The sequence below is a fragment of the Odocoileus virginianus genome, unplaced genomic scaffold, assembly GCF_023699985.2.
Source record: "Odocoileus virginianus isolate 20LAN1187 ecotype Illinois unplaced genomic scaffold, Ovbor_1.2 Unplaced_Contig_28, whole genome shotgun sequence".
In the NCBI taxonomy this organism is placed as follows: domain Eukaryota; kingdom Metazoa; phylum Chordata; class Mammalia; order Artiodactyla; family Cervidae; genus Odocoileus; species Odocoileus virginianus.
The window spans coordinates 1,074,602-1,087,222 of NW_027224345.1; the positions used below are offsets into that span (position 1 = coordinate 1,074,602).

At 39.9% G+C, this 12,621-nt stretch overlaps 1 protein-coding gene across 5 annotated transcripts in view; it reads right to left on the reverse strand.

Moving 5' to 3' along the window:
* PHKA1 (phosphorylase kinase regulatory subunit alpha 1) overlaps positions 1 to 1,378 on the reverse strand; it is a 155,685-nt gene extending 154,307 nt beyond the window's left edge. For 2 of the 5 annotated variants that reach the window (XM_020871662.2, XM_020871661.2), the window contains exon 1: positions 596 to 1,377. In XM_020871662.2, the coding sequence (XP_020727321.1) occupies positions 596 to 673 (78 nt within the window). In that variant the 5' untranslated portion in view covers positions 674 to 1,377. Of the gene's footprint in view, positions 1 to 595 lie in introns of all 5 variants that reach the window. The other 3 variants (XM_020871664.2, XM_020871665.2, XM_020871663.2) reach the window with 3 other exon arrangements.
* Positions 1,379 to 12,621: the final 11,243 nt, after the last annotated feature.

The window sequence follows — 12,621 nt, forward strand, 5'->3', positions numbered from 1 at the left end:
ATGAACTATCAATGAAAAAGCAGCATTAAAAGAGTAGGAAAACTACTCCCTTCGATAGCTCAGCTGGTAGAGCAGAGGACTGTAAAAGAGTAGAAAAACTATAATGAAGTACATACGGCACTTCAGATCTTCACAACAGTCTAAAGATAGCTAAAAGTTCCTCTACTTCTTTTTTTCTTTGGCGGAGGGGAAGGAGAGGGCTCCCAGACCTGGGGCCCGGTCGGGGTCGGTGTCCATAAACAAGCTTCAAAGCATCATACAACTCTGACTCCTGGAACCTAGCTGTGATATGGGGGACGCGGGGGCATGGGGAGGGGAGCTTAGAAGCTCTAACTCAGGACTTCTGGCTAATGGTGCCTGATTCGGGTTCTGTTCTGGTCCCAACACCTCTTTGCTTCAGGGTCCTTTACGGCCTCCCCAGCTAGGGGGCAGGAGAACCTGCAAAACACACACACACACACGCACACACACACACACACGCACACACACACACGCACGCACGCACGCACGCACGCACACGGGTTCACCCAGGGTCTCCATTCAGGTTATCACACTGCACATCCTCGGTGATCACAGGCGACACCCATTCACTTACCTGATGGCACAGGATGGTCTGATGCACCAGCCTAGCATAGCCGTCTAGCCGGACCCCGGAGTTACTCCGACTTCTCATTGCGCTGGGTTTCCAATCCCCTCAGAGGACTGGCCAGAGTGCCACAGGGGCCCACGATCTTCCAAGAAAGGAGGTGCCAACGCAGCTCCGCCCTCAATGTGGGAAGCCCTAGTGCCAGGCCACTGCGGCCTCCCGGGGGCCACCACTCCTCCGCGCCCGCGCGTGCCTCCCGCACTGTAGCACCCAGCCAAAGTGCCTCTGGCGCCGCTCGCCGCCTCCCTTAAGCGGGTCTGGCCTCCGCGGGTAGCTCTTGCATCCTCCGCTCCACTCAGCGAGACTGAAGACCGCAGCGGCCCAGAGCTGCAGGTCACCGGCCGCGGCTCCGCCTCCACCTTTCGCGAGACGCAAGCTGGAGGCGGGGCTGGCGCCGCAGGGTCCCAGCAGCTGCGCGCGGCAGCCGGACTCGCCCCGCCCCCCGGCGACCCTGTCCGCCCCGCAGCCGAGAATGTGTCACCGTAGGCAATGTGCTATCAGGAGTTTATTTTCGAAACACCTCAGATGACTATTTCAGTTGTCCACACTTGCTGCGCATACAGGATGTCAGGGAGGCTGTTTTTCTGCCCGCCTAGCTTTCGAAACCGACGGTAACTTCAAACCTGAAAGTAAAGAACGATCGTTTGCGTTCAAGGTCTAAAGAATTGGAATTTCCGGGTCTTTTTTATATTTTATCCTTTTGACTCAAAGCTCAGATTAAACTCCTTACTCCGATCCAAACCAAAAAAGAAACAACTCTCTAAGGTTTATTCCTCAGAAAGCGGCGAATCGGCGCGCTGGGGAAGGAGAGGGCAGCAGTGTGCTTTGAGGAAGCAAGTGGCCCAGGCGGGAATTGGCCTGAGAGCAGCTGGAGGAGATTGTATAACGGCTTTGGAAGGCTCCCTCGTGCGAACGTAGGTCACAAGGCTGAGGCAACAAAGACTCAGATGAAAATAAAGGCAGAAAAGGAAGCTAGAAAAGAGACCTGTAGGTAATGCAGATCATTGGCCGCAGGGTAATTGGTCTGCACACCGCTCGGGGTCCCGGCCCCAGGACTTTTGCTCCCTTTGTTTACTGACCAACCTTCACATCTTGATCTCTGACCCAGACCCTGCAAGTCTTTAAAGTCAAGGCTTTTTCACCCTTGATAGTATACTTGTTTCAATGCTGTTCTCTCGTCACCAGCCCAGGTTGGATGCATGAGACAAGTGCTCAGGGCTGTGCACTGGGAAGACCCAGAGGGATGGGATGGAGAGGGAGGTGGGAGGGGGGATCAGGATGGGGAACACATGTGAATCCATGGCTGATTCGTGTCAATGTATGGCAAAAACCACTACAATATTGTAAAGTAATTAGCCTCCAACTAATAAAAATAAATGGAAAAAAAAATAAAGTCAAGGCTTAATTACCACCTGCTCTTTGAATTGCGGGATAAGAGAATTAGACCGATTGACCTTTCAGGTCCAACTCTGAAAATCTGTGATTCTAACCTTCCCTAGCCATCTCACCTAGGCCACAGTGATTTTGCATTTTCATTTATCTTTTTTTAATTTAATTTTTATGTTATATTGGAACATAGTCTTTCCTAGTAAGCTCCCTCCGACCTTCACCCACGCCCAAATTAGCGTAAAATCAGGCATCTAGGATGTGACTAGCAACTATTTGGTAATGATGATGAAGAAGGAGGGAGTAAATGCTCAGGAACTCAGGTCTGGAACTTTCAGGTTCAATGCCAGTCAGTGATACAGTTAGTCGCAGTGATAGAATTCTCAAGCGAATAGTTTCCATTGCATTCACAGTCTAATCAAACCCTCCGTGACTGGAAAATAACAGCTACTTCATGGCCCAGGTACTCATGGGAAGAAAAAAGTCTTTCCAGAGAAAGCTACTTTATTTTGGAAGAAAGAATAGGTAGGTCCTACTGACCTGCTCTGGTCCTAACTCCCTGACATCTTACTCTTGGTGTGTCGCTTCAAAAGCCCTTTCTCTACCCTGTCTCCTTGAAACTACTGCCCTCTGTTTTTATTCACCTCATCATCCTTTAAAAATACTTTTAAAATATTAAAGTAATATATGTTCACTAAAGAAAATTTGGAAAGAATAGAAAAGTAAAGCAAATCACCCATAATTCCTTCACACAACCACCTGTTAATATTTAGCTTATTTTTTCTAGCTTTTTATTCTTTCTGTATAGACCACCCTCCCCACCAAGTTTTACAGAAGTATGAATAAATTAGAAAAGCCAAAGGTAGTGTGTAACCAAGAAAGGTAACTGTCTGGTTACCAAGATGCCTTGTTGAATGGCATTTACCTTGGTGCTTTCAACCATTACCTTGGTGCTTTCCAGGATGGGCCTTTCTGTCTGGGAAACTTAATCTCCTCAGTGTCCCTGAACAGGTCAGACTCAGGAGGCTGATCATGCTGATTACCTCATGAGAGACTGATGTGTTAAAATCAGGATCCTGGTTGTAAATAGAACAGTGACATTCATACCACCACATTCCCTCCCTTTCATAATGTATAAGCCTCACTCCTTACAAGTGCTATTTTGTGTTATACAATAACCCTATGAAGTGAATACTATGATTAACCTGGTTTTAGAGATGGAGAAACTAAGGCACATGAAGATTAATAATTAACAAGTCTGGTCTATGTTGGCTTCACTGACTCTCCCTTTTCTGTGCTTCCATGGTTCACTGACATATTCTTCCAATCAATTTATAGTCAAGTCTTGCTTATCTGGAAGCCATGTTTCTTGAAGGTGATTTTTTTCCATTTGATTCACTGTACATTAAAAATATTTATTTATATACTTAATTTCATTAGCTCTTAGTTGTGGCATGTGGGATCTAGCTCCCTGACCAGGGATCAAACCCAGGCCCCCTGCACTGAGAGTGCAGAGTCTTAGCCACTGGACCATCAGGGAAATCCCTATAGTTTAACTCTTGAAAAACATTTATTTTCAAGTTCCTGGGAATATTTTATTGTTGCTCCCTTTATATTACTTGAAAGTTTCAATCATACTAATTCTCAAAAATCTAAAATTTTTTCAACTTCACATTTTATAAATGTTTTCCATTTTATGTTAATTTTCTACATTAATCTTCCCTCTGGTAGATGTTCCAGTTTGCTTAGTTATCCTCTTATTATTAATAATAAACCTTTTGTTATTAAATTTCTTGAAAAAATTAGTTCACACACTGCCTTCTTTCTATTGTTTCCCATTCACTCTCTTTAAATTAAAAAAATACATAAACACACTCTTCATGAAAAAAATTTAAATATAACAGATAAGGTTCCCCATGTCTATCACCCATAATCACAGTCCTCTTTATCTCCCTTCTCGAAGGTAACCACTTTTATAAGTTTGGTTTTTATCATTTCTGATTTTTCCCTATGGATTTACACACACACACACACACACACACACACAGAGAGCAATGCATATAAAATATTGTTTTCTGTGTATTCTTTTAATACAGTATAGTATTGTATATACTGTTGTGCAGAATACCTTATTCATCCAAAGTTATGTCATGAAGATCTAGTCATGTTATTACATAGAGCTCTACTTCATATACCGTGGGTTATGTAGGCCTTCCTCTGTTGATGAACATTCAGTTTGCTTCCAGGTTAGAGTTCTTGAAAACATACTTCAGTGAATGTACATATATGTCTTCTTGTGAATGCATGAAGGTGTTTTGAAAATAGGCATTTAAAATTTTGATATAACCAAAAAGCCATTTAAATGATCTGCATCCACCACTAGTATATGAAAGCCTCCATTTCCCCCATCCTTACCAATATATGATATTATTAGACTTTAATTTTGGGCAATCAGATAGATGTAAAATGGTATCTTACCTTAGGTCCAATTTATCTGAATAGCAATGTCACTGAACATCTTTTTATGTTTACTTAATTTGTGTGATATTATGTTTATTTATTTTATTTCGTCTGGATATTAACTATTCATATACTTGGCCATTTCTCTATTTGTGCTCTTTTTTAAAAAATTGCATATTCTGCATTTTAACTTAAAAAAAGAAGTCCAAAAGAGATAGGGCACATGTATTCCCATAAGTGGTATTCTGTTAACATTATTTATGGTATCTTTTATTCATATAGCTTTTAGTTTTAATGAAGTCAAATTTATGAGTCTTCATTTTTGTCTTATTTTAGAAAGCCTATATAATAGGTTGAATGTTGGCCCAACAAAAGATATGTTTACCCAGAACTTGTGAATGAGACTTTATTTGGATAAAGGGCCTTTGCAGATGTATTTAAGGATCTGGAGATGAGGTCATGCTCAATTTTCCTACTGAGCGTTAAATCCAGTGACCTTCTAAGAAAAGAAGACATATAGTGAGGAGGAGGCCTTGTGAAGACAGAGGCAGAGATGGAAGTGATGCATTTACAAGCCAAGGATTACCAAGGATTTCTAGTGACCACAAGAAGCCAGGAGGGAAGCATGGGCCAGTTCTTTTTTCAGAGCTTCCAGAATAAACCAACCTTGAGATCTTGATATTGGACTCCTGACTTCCAAACAAGGAGAATAAATTGCTGTTGTTTTAAACCACCCATTTGTGGTAATTTGTTATGACAGAACTAAAAAACTGATAAAACTTTCTTGCCTTCGAGATCATCAACACATTATTGATTTTTGTAATACCTAATTGTATTGTAATTTTTGTAATTATTTTGCTTTTGATCCATAGCTCTCTTAATTCCTCTATAATTTATTTTTACAAATGGGTTCAGATTGAAATTTTATGTTTTCCTAAATGTTAGTGCCAAGTGCACTAATGCTACTTAATGAGTATTCCTTTCTCATTGAGTTGAAAGGCTATGTCAAGTACCCATGAGTCTGTTTCTGGATCACTAGTCTGTTTCATTAATCTATTTCTCTATTCCTTCACCAGTGTTGAACTGCCTTGGCTATCCCTGAGCTTTAGTCTTTCATAAGAACTTTAGATTAATCTGGTCAGGTTCTAAGGAAAATCCTGATTTATTGAGATTGCACTGAATTTATGATTCATTTGGGGAAAATGGATATATTGAGAATATTTAACTTTCATGTCTACAAACAATGTATATTTATTCAAACCTTTTCTTTCTTTCAGTAAATTTTATAGTTTTCTCCATGAAAGACTTGTACTTTTTTGTAACCTTATTTTTTGGGTAGTTTATAGTTTTGTTGCTATTAAGATTTTTGCCTATTATATTTTAAAAGTTATTATCATATATAGGAAAATGATTTTGTATGTTTACCTTAAATCTACTTTCTATCTTAGCTTACTCTGTGTACTGGTTTAAAGGTGATGTTTATGGATTTTCTAAATATACAGTCATATATTTTGCAAATAGTAACAGTTGTGAATTTATCTTTCAAATCTTTATAACTCTTATGGTGGAGATTGTTGTTGTTGTTCAGTCACTCAGTCATGTCTGACTCTTTGCAACCCCATGGACTGCAGCATGTCAGGCTTCCCTGTCCTTCACCATCTCCCAGAGTTTGCTCAAATTCATGTCCATTGAGTCAGTGATGCCATCCAACCATCTCATCCTCTGTCATTCCCTTCTCCTCCTGCCTTCAATCTTCCCCAGCATCAGGGTCTTTTCCAATGAGTCATTCTTCCCATCAGGTGGCCAAAGTATTGGAGCTTCAGTGTCAGTCCTTCCAGTGAATATTCAGGGTTGATTTCCTTTAGGATTGACTGGTTTGATCTCCTTGCAGTCCAAGGGACTCTCAAGAGTCTTCTCCAGCACCACAGTTCAAAGGCATCAGTTCTTCAGCACTCAGCCTTTTTTATTGTCCAGCTCTCACATTGTACATGACTACTGGAAAAATCATAGCTTTGACTATATGGACCTTTGTAGGCAAAGTAATGTCTCTGTTTTCAATGTGCTGTCTAGGTTTGTAATTTCTTTTCTTCCAAGGAGCAAGCATCTTTTAATTTCATGGCTACAGTCACAATCTGCAGTGATTTTGGAGCCCAAGAAAATTAAGTCTGTCACTGTTTCCATTGTTTCCTCATCTATTTGCCATAAAGTGATGGGACTGGATGCCATGATCTTAGTTTTTTGAATGTTGAGTTTTAAGCCAGCTTTTTCACTCTCCTCTTTCACCTTCATCAAAAGGCTCTTTAATTCCTCTTCACTTTCTGCCATAAGGGTGGTGTCATCTGCATATCTGAGGTTATTGATATTTCTCCCGGCAATCTTGATTCCAGCTTGTGCTTCATCCAGTCTGGCATTTTGCATGATGTACTCTGCATAGAAGTTAAATAAGCAGGGTGACAATATACAGCCTTGATGTACTCCTTTCCCAATTTTGAACCAGTCCATTGTTCCATGTCCAGTTCTAACTGTTGCTTCTTGACCTGCATACAGATTTTTCAGGAGGCAGGTAAGGTGGTCTGGTATTCCCATCTCTTTAAGAATTTTCCACAATTTGTTGTGATCCACACAGTCAAAGGCTTTAGCATAGTCAATGAAGCAGATTTTTTTTTTTGGAATTCTCTTGCTTTTTCTATGATCCAACAGATGTTGGCAATTTGATCTCTGGTTCCTCTGTCTTTAGTAAATCCAGTTTGTACATCTGGAAGTTCTCAGTTCACATACTGTTGAAGCCTAGCTTGAAGGATTTTGAGCATTACCTTGCTAGCATGTGAAATGAGTGCAGTTGTGTGGTAGTTTGAACATTCTTTGGCATTGCCTTTCTTTGGGATTGGAATGAAAACTGACCTTTTCCAGTCCTGTGGCCACCACTGAGTTTTCCAAATTTGCTGGCATATTGAGTGCAGCACTTTCACAGCATCATCTTTTAGGATTTGAAATAGCTCAGCTGAAATTCCATCACCTCCACTAGCTTTGTTCATAGTGATGCTTCCTAAGGCCCACTTGACTTCACATTCCAGGATGTCTGGCTGTAGGTGAGTGATCACACCACCGCGGTTATCCAGGTCATTAAGATATTTTTTGTATAGTTCTGTGTATTCTTGCCACCTCTTCTTAATCTCCTCTGCTTCTGTTAGGTCCATACCATTTCTGTCCTTTATTGAGCCCATCTTTGCATGAAATGTTCCCTTGATATCTCTAATTTTCTTGAAGAGATCTCTAGTCTTTCCCATTCTATTGTTTTCCTCTATTTCTTTGCATTTTTCACTTAAGAAGGCTTTCTTATCTCTCCTTGCTCTTCTCTGGAACTCTGCATTCAGATGGGTATATCTTTCCTTTTCTCCTTTGCCTTTTGCTTCTCTTCTTTTCTCAACTATTTGTAAGGCCTCCTCAGACAACCATTTTGCCTTTCTTTTTCTTGGGTATGGTTTTGATCACTGCCTCCTGTACAATGTTACAAACCTCTGTCCATAGTTCTTCAGGCACTCTATCTACCAGATCTAATCCCTTGAATCTACTTGTCACTTCCACTGTATAATCATAAGGGATTTGATTTAGGTCATACCCAAATAACCTAGTGGTTTTCCTACTTTCATCAATTTAAGTCTGAATTTTACAATTAGTAGCTCATGATATGAGCCACAGTCACCTCCTGGCCTTGTTTTTGCTGACTGTATAGAGTTTCTCCATCTTTGGCTGCAAAGAATAGAATCAATCTGATTTCTGTATTGACCATCTGGTGATGTCCATGTGTAGAGTCATCTCTTGTGTTGTTGGAAGAGGGTCTTTGCTTTGACCAGTGCATTCTCCTGGCAAAACTCTGTTAGCCTTTGTCATGCTTCATTTTGTACTCCAAGGCCAAACTTGCCTGTTATTCCAGGTATCTCTTGACTTCCTACTTTTGCATTCCAGTCCCCTATGATGAAAAGGACATCTTTTTTTTTTGGTGTTAGTTCTAGAAAGTCTTGTAGGTCTTCATAGAACCATTCAACTTCAGCTTCTTCAGCATTAGTAGTTGGGGCATAGACTTGAAATTTTGTGATGTTGAATGGTGCCTTGGAAATGAACAGAGACCATTCTGTCGTTTTTGAGATTGCACCCAAGTACAACAAAAGTACTCTTTTGTTGACTGTGAGGGTTACTCCATTTCTTCTAAGGGATTCTTGCCAAAAGTAGTAGATACAATGGTCATCTTAAGTAAATTCGCTCATTCCTGTCCATTTTAATTCACTGATTCCTAAAATGTCAGTGTTCACTCTTGCCATCTCCTTTTTGACCACTTTCATGGGCCTAACATTCCAGGTTCCTATGCAATATTGTTCTTTACAGCACTGGACTTTACTTTCACCACCAGACACATCCACAACTGGGCATTGTTTCTGCTTTGGCTCAGCCTCTTCATTCCTTCTGGAGCTATTTCTCTGCTCTTCTCCAGTAGCATATTGGACACCTACCGATCTATTGGGGGGGAGGGGTTCATCTTTCAGTGTCATAATTTTTTTTCTTTTTTTTCAGTGTCATAATTTTTTGTCTTTGCCTTTTCATTCTGTTCATGGAGTTATCAAGGCAAGAATGCTGATGTGATTTGCCATTCCCTTCTCTAGTGGACCACATTTTGTTAGAACTCTCCACCATGACCTGTCCATCTTGGGTGGCCTTACATGGCATGGTTCATAGTTTCATTGAGTTAGACAAGGCTGTGGTCCATGTGATCAGTTTGTTTAGTTTTCTGTGATTGTGGTTTTCATTCTGTCTGCCCTCTGATGGATGAGGATAAGAGGCTTGTGGAAGCTTCCTGATGGGAGGGATTGGCTGTGGGGAAAACTGGGTCTTGCTCTGGTGGGCAAGGCCATGCTCAGTAAGTCTTTAATCCAATTTTCTGCTGATGGGTGGGGCTGTGTTCCCTCCCTGTAGTTTGGCCTGAGGCCAAACTATGGTAGGGGTAATGGCACTAATGGCAACCTCCTTCAAAAGGACTTATGCCAGCATGCTGCAGCTCCCAGGACTGTTGTATTCAGTGCCCCTGACCCCATGGCAGGCCACTGTCGACCCACGCCTCTGCTGGAGACTCCTGGACACTCACAGGCAAGTCTGGCTCAGTCTCTTGTGGGGTCACTGCTCCTTTCTCCTGGGTCCTGGTGCACACAAGGTTTTGTTTGTGCCCTCCAAGAGTCTCTGTTTCCCCAGTCCTGTGGAAGTTCTGTAATCAAATCCTGCTGACCTTCAAAGTCAGATTCCCTGGGGATACTCAGTCCCTTTGCCAGATCCCCAGGTTGGGAAGTCTGTTGTGGGGCCTAGAACTTTCATGCAACAGTGTGAGAACTTCTTTTGGTATAATTGTTCTCCAGTTTGTGTATCTCCCACCCAGTGGCTCTGCAGTGGCTAATGGAGACCTCCTTCAAGAGGCCTTATTAGGGCTTAGTAGTGGGGATGGTGGTTATCATTTCTTGTTCCTGACTTTAATGGACTCATTCTAATATTTCACTATTAGGTATATCTGCAGTAGGTTTCTGGAAGATACATTTATCACTTTAAAATAATTTCTTTCTCTCCTTGGCTTCCTAGAATTTTATCATTAGTGTTATTATGAATGAAAACTGAATTTCATTGGCTGCTTTTCCTGCATGTATTGAAAAAGTTAAATAGTTTATTCCTCTATTTGGTTGGTGTGTGAATTACATCAGTAGATCTCCTTTTGATGATCCATATTTTTATTCATAATGTAAACCACAGTTTGTCATGACAAACTATTCTTATAATATGCACTAGATTCAATTTACTAATGTATTTCTAGGATTTCTGCACTTTTGTTTTTAAATTATATCAGCCTATAATCTTTTATTTTATGGTGTTCTTGTTTGGCTTCAGCAACCAGATTTTGCTTGCTTGTGAAATGAATTTGGTAGTTTCCCACCTTTTCTGTTCTCTAAAACTGTTTATGTGAAAGAAAAGCATGTGTTCCTTGAAGTCTTGGTAGAATTCATCTGGCAGAACTTGGTGACTTGGTGTCTTTTGGAAACAGGTAGATTTATGAAAATATTTCAATTTCTTCTTCAGTCAGTGTTGATAATTAATACTTTCCTAGAAGCTTACCAATTTAATCCAAGTCAGGGTTTCTCTTGGCACTATTGACATTTGGGGCTGGATGATTCTTAGTTGTGGGGGCTGTCTTCTACATTTTGTATGGTTAGCAGCATTCCTGGCCTCTACTAACTAGATGTCAGTAGTGCTCCCCTTGCCCAACCCCTCTGCTCTACACCACCACCTAGGTTGTCACATATTTGATATATTTTAATCCATTACAGTTATTCTCCTTACTGATGCTTAGATCATCCCATCTTTAGTTCCTGTGTCCTTTTGACACAACCCTAGTGGTCTATGATAACCTCCTTGCTTTCTGAGAATTCAAGGTATTGGAGATTCTACTTGTATATTTCCTATTTCTTAGACTAGAAATCAACTGTTCCTTTCAGAAGTCCTGTTCTTTTTGATGTGACACAGTATTTGGAAATAAAAATATGGGCCCTGGGCATTATGATCCTTCAAATTTAAATTCAGAACTATAGGATTTTTACTTCACCTCAACAATCTATATCTCCCTTCTCCCACAATAAATATCTTCATTCTCAAAACAATAATATAATAATTTATTTGCTTTATTCTATAATATACAGGCCACAGTTTCAGAATAACAATACCAGTACCATACCACCAAAAATATAATTGCTTACAAAGAGTTTTTGACTCTTTTGTGGATATTTTTGTCCTTACCTAAGATGCGTCTTGTTAGGGACATACATTAATGTTCTTGTGTTTTAAAGTCCCTTTCTATTATTATGTCACCATTTGGGCACACAGATTCATTTGTTTCATTTTGCTTTTGATTTTTAGTGGCTGCTTTTTTCTAAGAAAAAATAGTTTCACAATTTTGTAACATATTTACATGGTTTCAAAGTCAAATCCATGAAATAAAGTAGTATACTCAAAGAAGTCTAGTTTTAATCCCTTTGTCTTTATGCTATCCCTTTCTACTCCTTTTGGGTGAACAATTTCTTTATTTTATGGTTTATCTTTCCCTTTTATATGAACAAGTATGTGTATAGGTATTTCTGTCTCTTCTCTTCTTATGTGGGTGGTATCATACTATGCACACATTTTTCCATCCTGCTTTTTTAAAAAAGTGAATATTATGTCTTGTAGATCACTCCATCAGAATATATAGAGAAATTCTTAGTTCCTTTTCAAGCTTTATAGTACAGTACTTCATTTTGTAGGTGTACCAGCCCTCTATTGATGGACCGTTTAGATTGTTTCTAGTCTTTTCATATTATAAATAATGCTGCAAGAAATAGCCTTGTGTGTATCTCATTCATTTTAAAACCTGATTTTTAATTGGTTAATTCTACCTGTTTAAATGTATTATGAATGTCATATGTGCAGAGTTGTTTCCACTGTTTTGTTTTGTATTTTCTTTTTGCCACTTTTTTTTTTTTTTACTGTTTTCCTGCTATTGGATTGATAACTCTTTCTGTATTCCTTTTTGTTTCCTGTGATGGCTTAGAAACTATAGTATGCATATATATTCTTTTAGTGGCTGCCCTCAATTTTTAAAATTTTATTTATTTTTGGCTGTGCTTGGTCTTTGTTGCTGTGCATGGGCTTTATCTAGTAGTGGCAAGTTGGAGCTGCTCTTTGCTGTGGTACATGGGCTTCTCATTGGGGTGGCTTCTCTTGTTGCAGAGCACGGGCCCTAGGGCATAGGCTTTCAGTAGTTGTGGTGCATGGGCTTAGTTGCCTTGAGGCATGTGGTATCTTCCCAGGCCAGGGGTCTAATTAGTGTCCCCTGCATTAACAGGCAGATTATTAACCCCTGGACCACCAGCAAAGTCCCTGCTCTTAATTTTTAATGTGTACATTTAACTATAAAATGTTTTAACATATCCAAAATAATTTGGTATTTCTGTTCTTCGAAACATGACAAAGTTTGTAGCATGCTTTACTGACCCAGTGAAGAAATTTTTTTTCTCATCTTGTTATTATTATCTGGAATTTTATATTTATCTGTAATTGTAGTT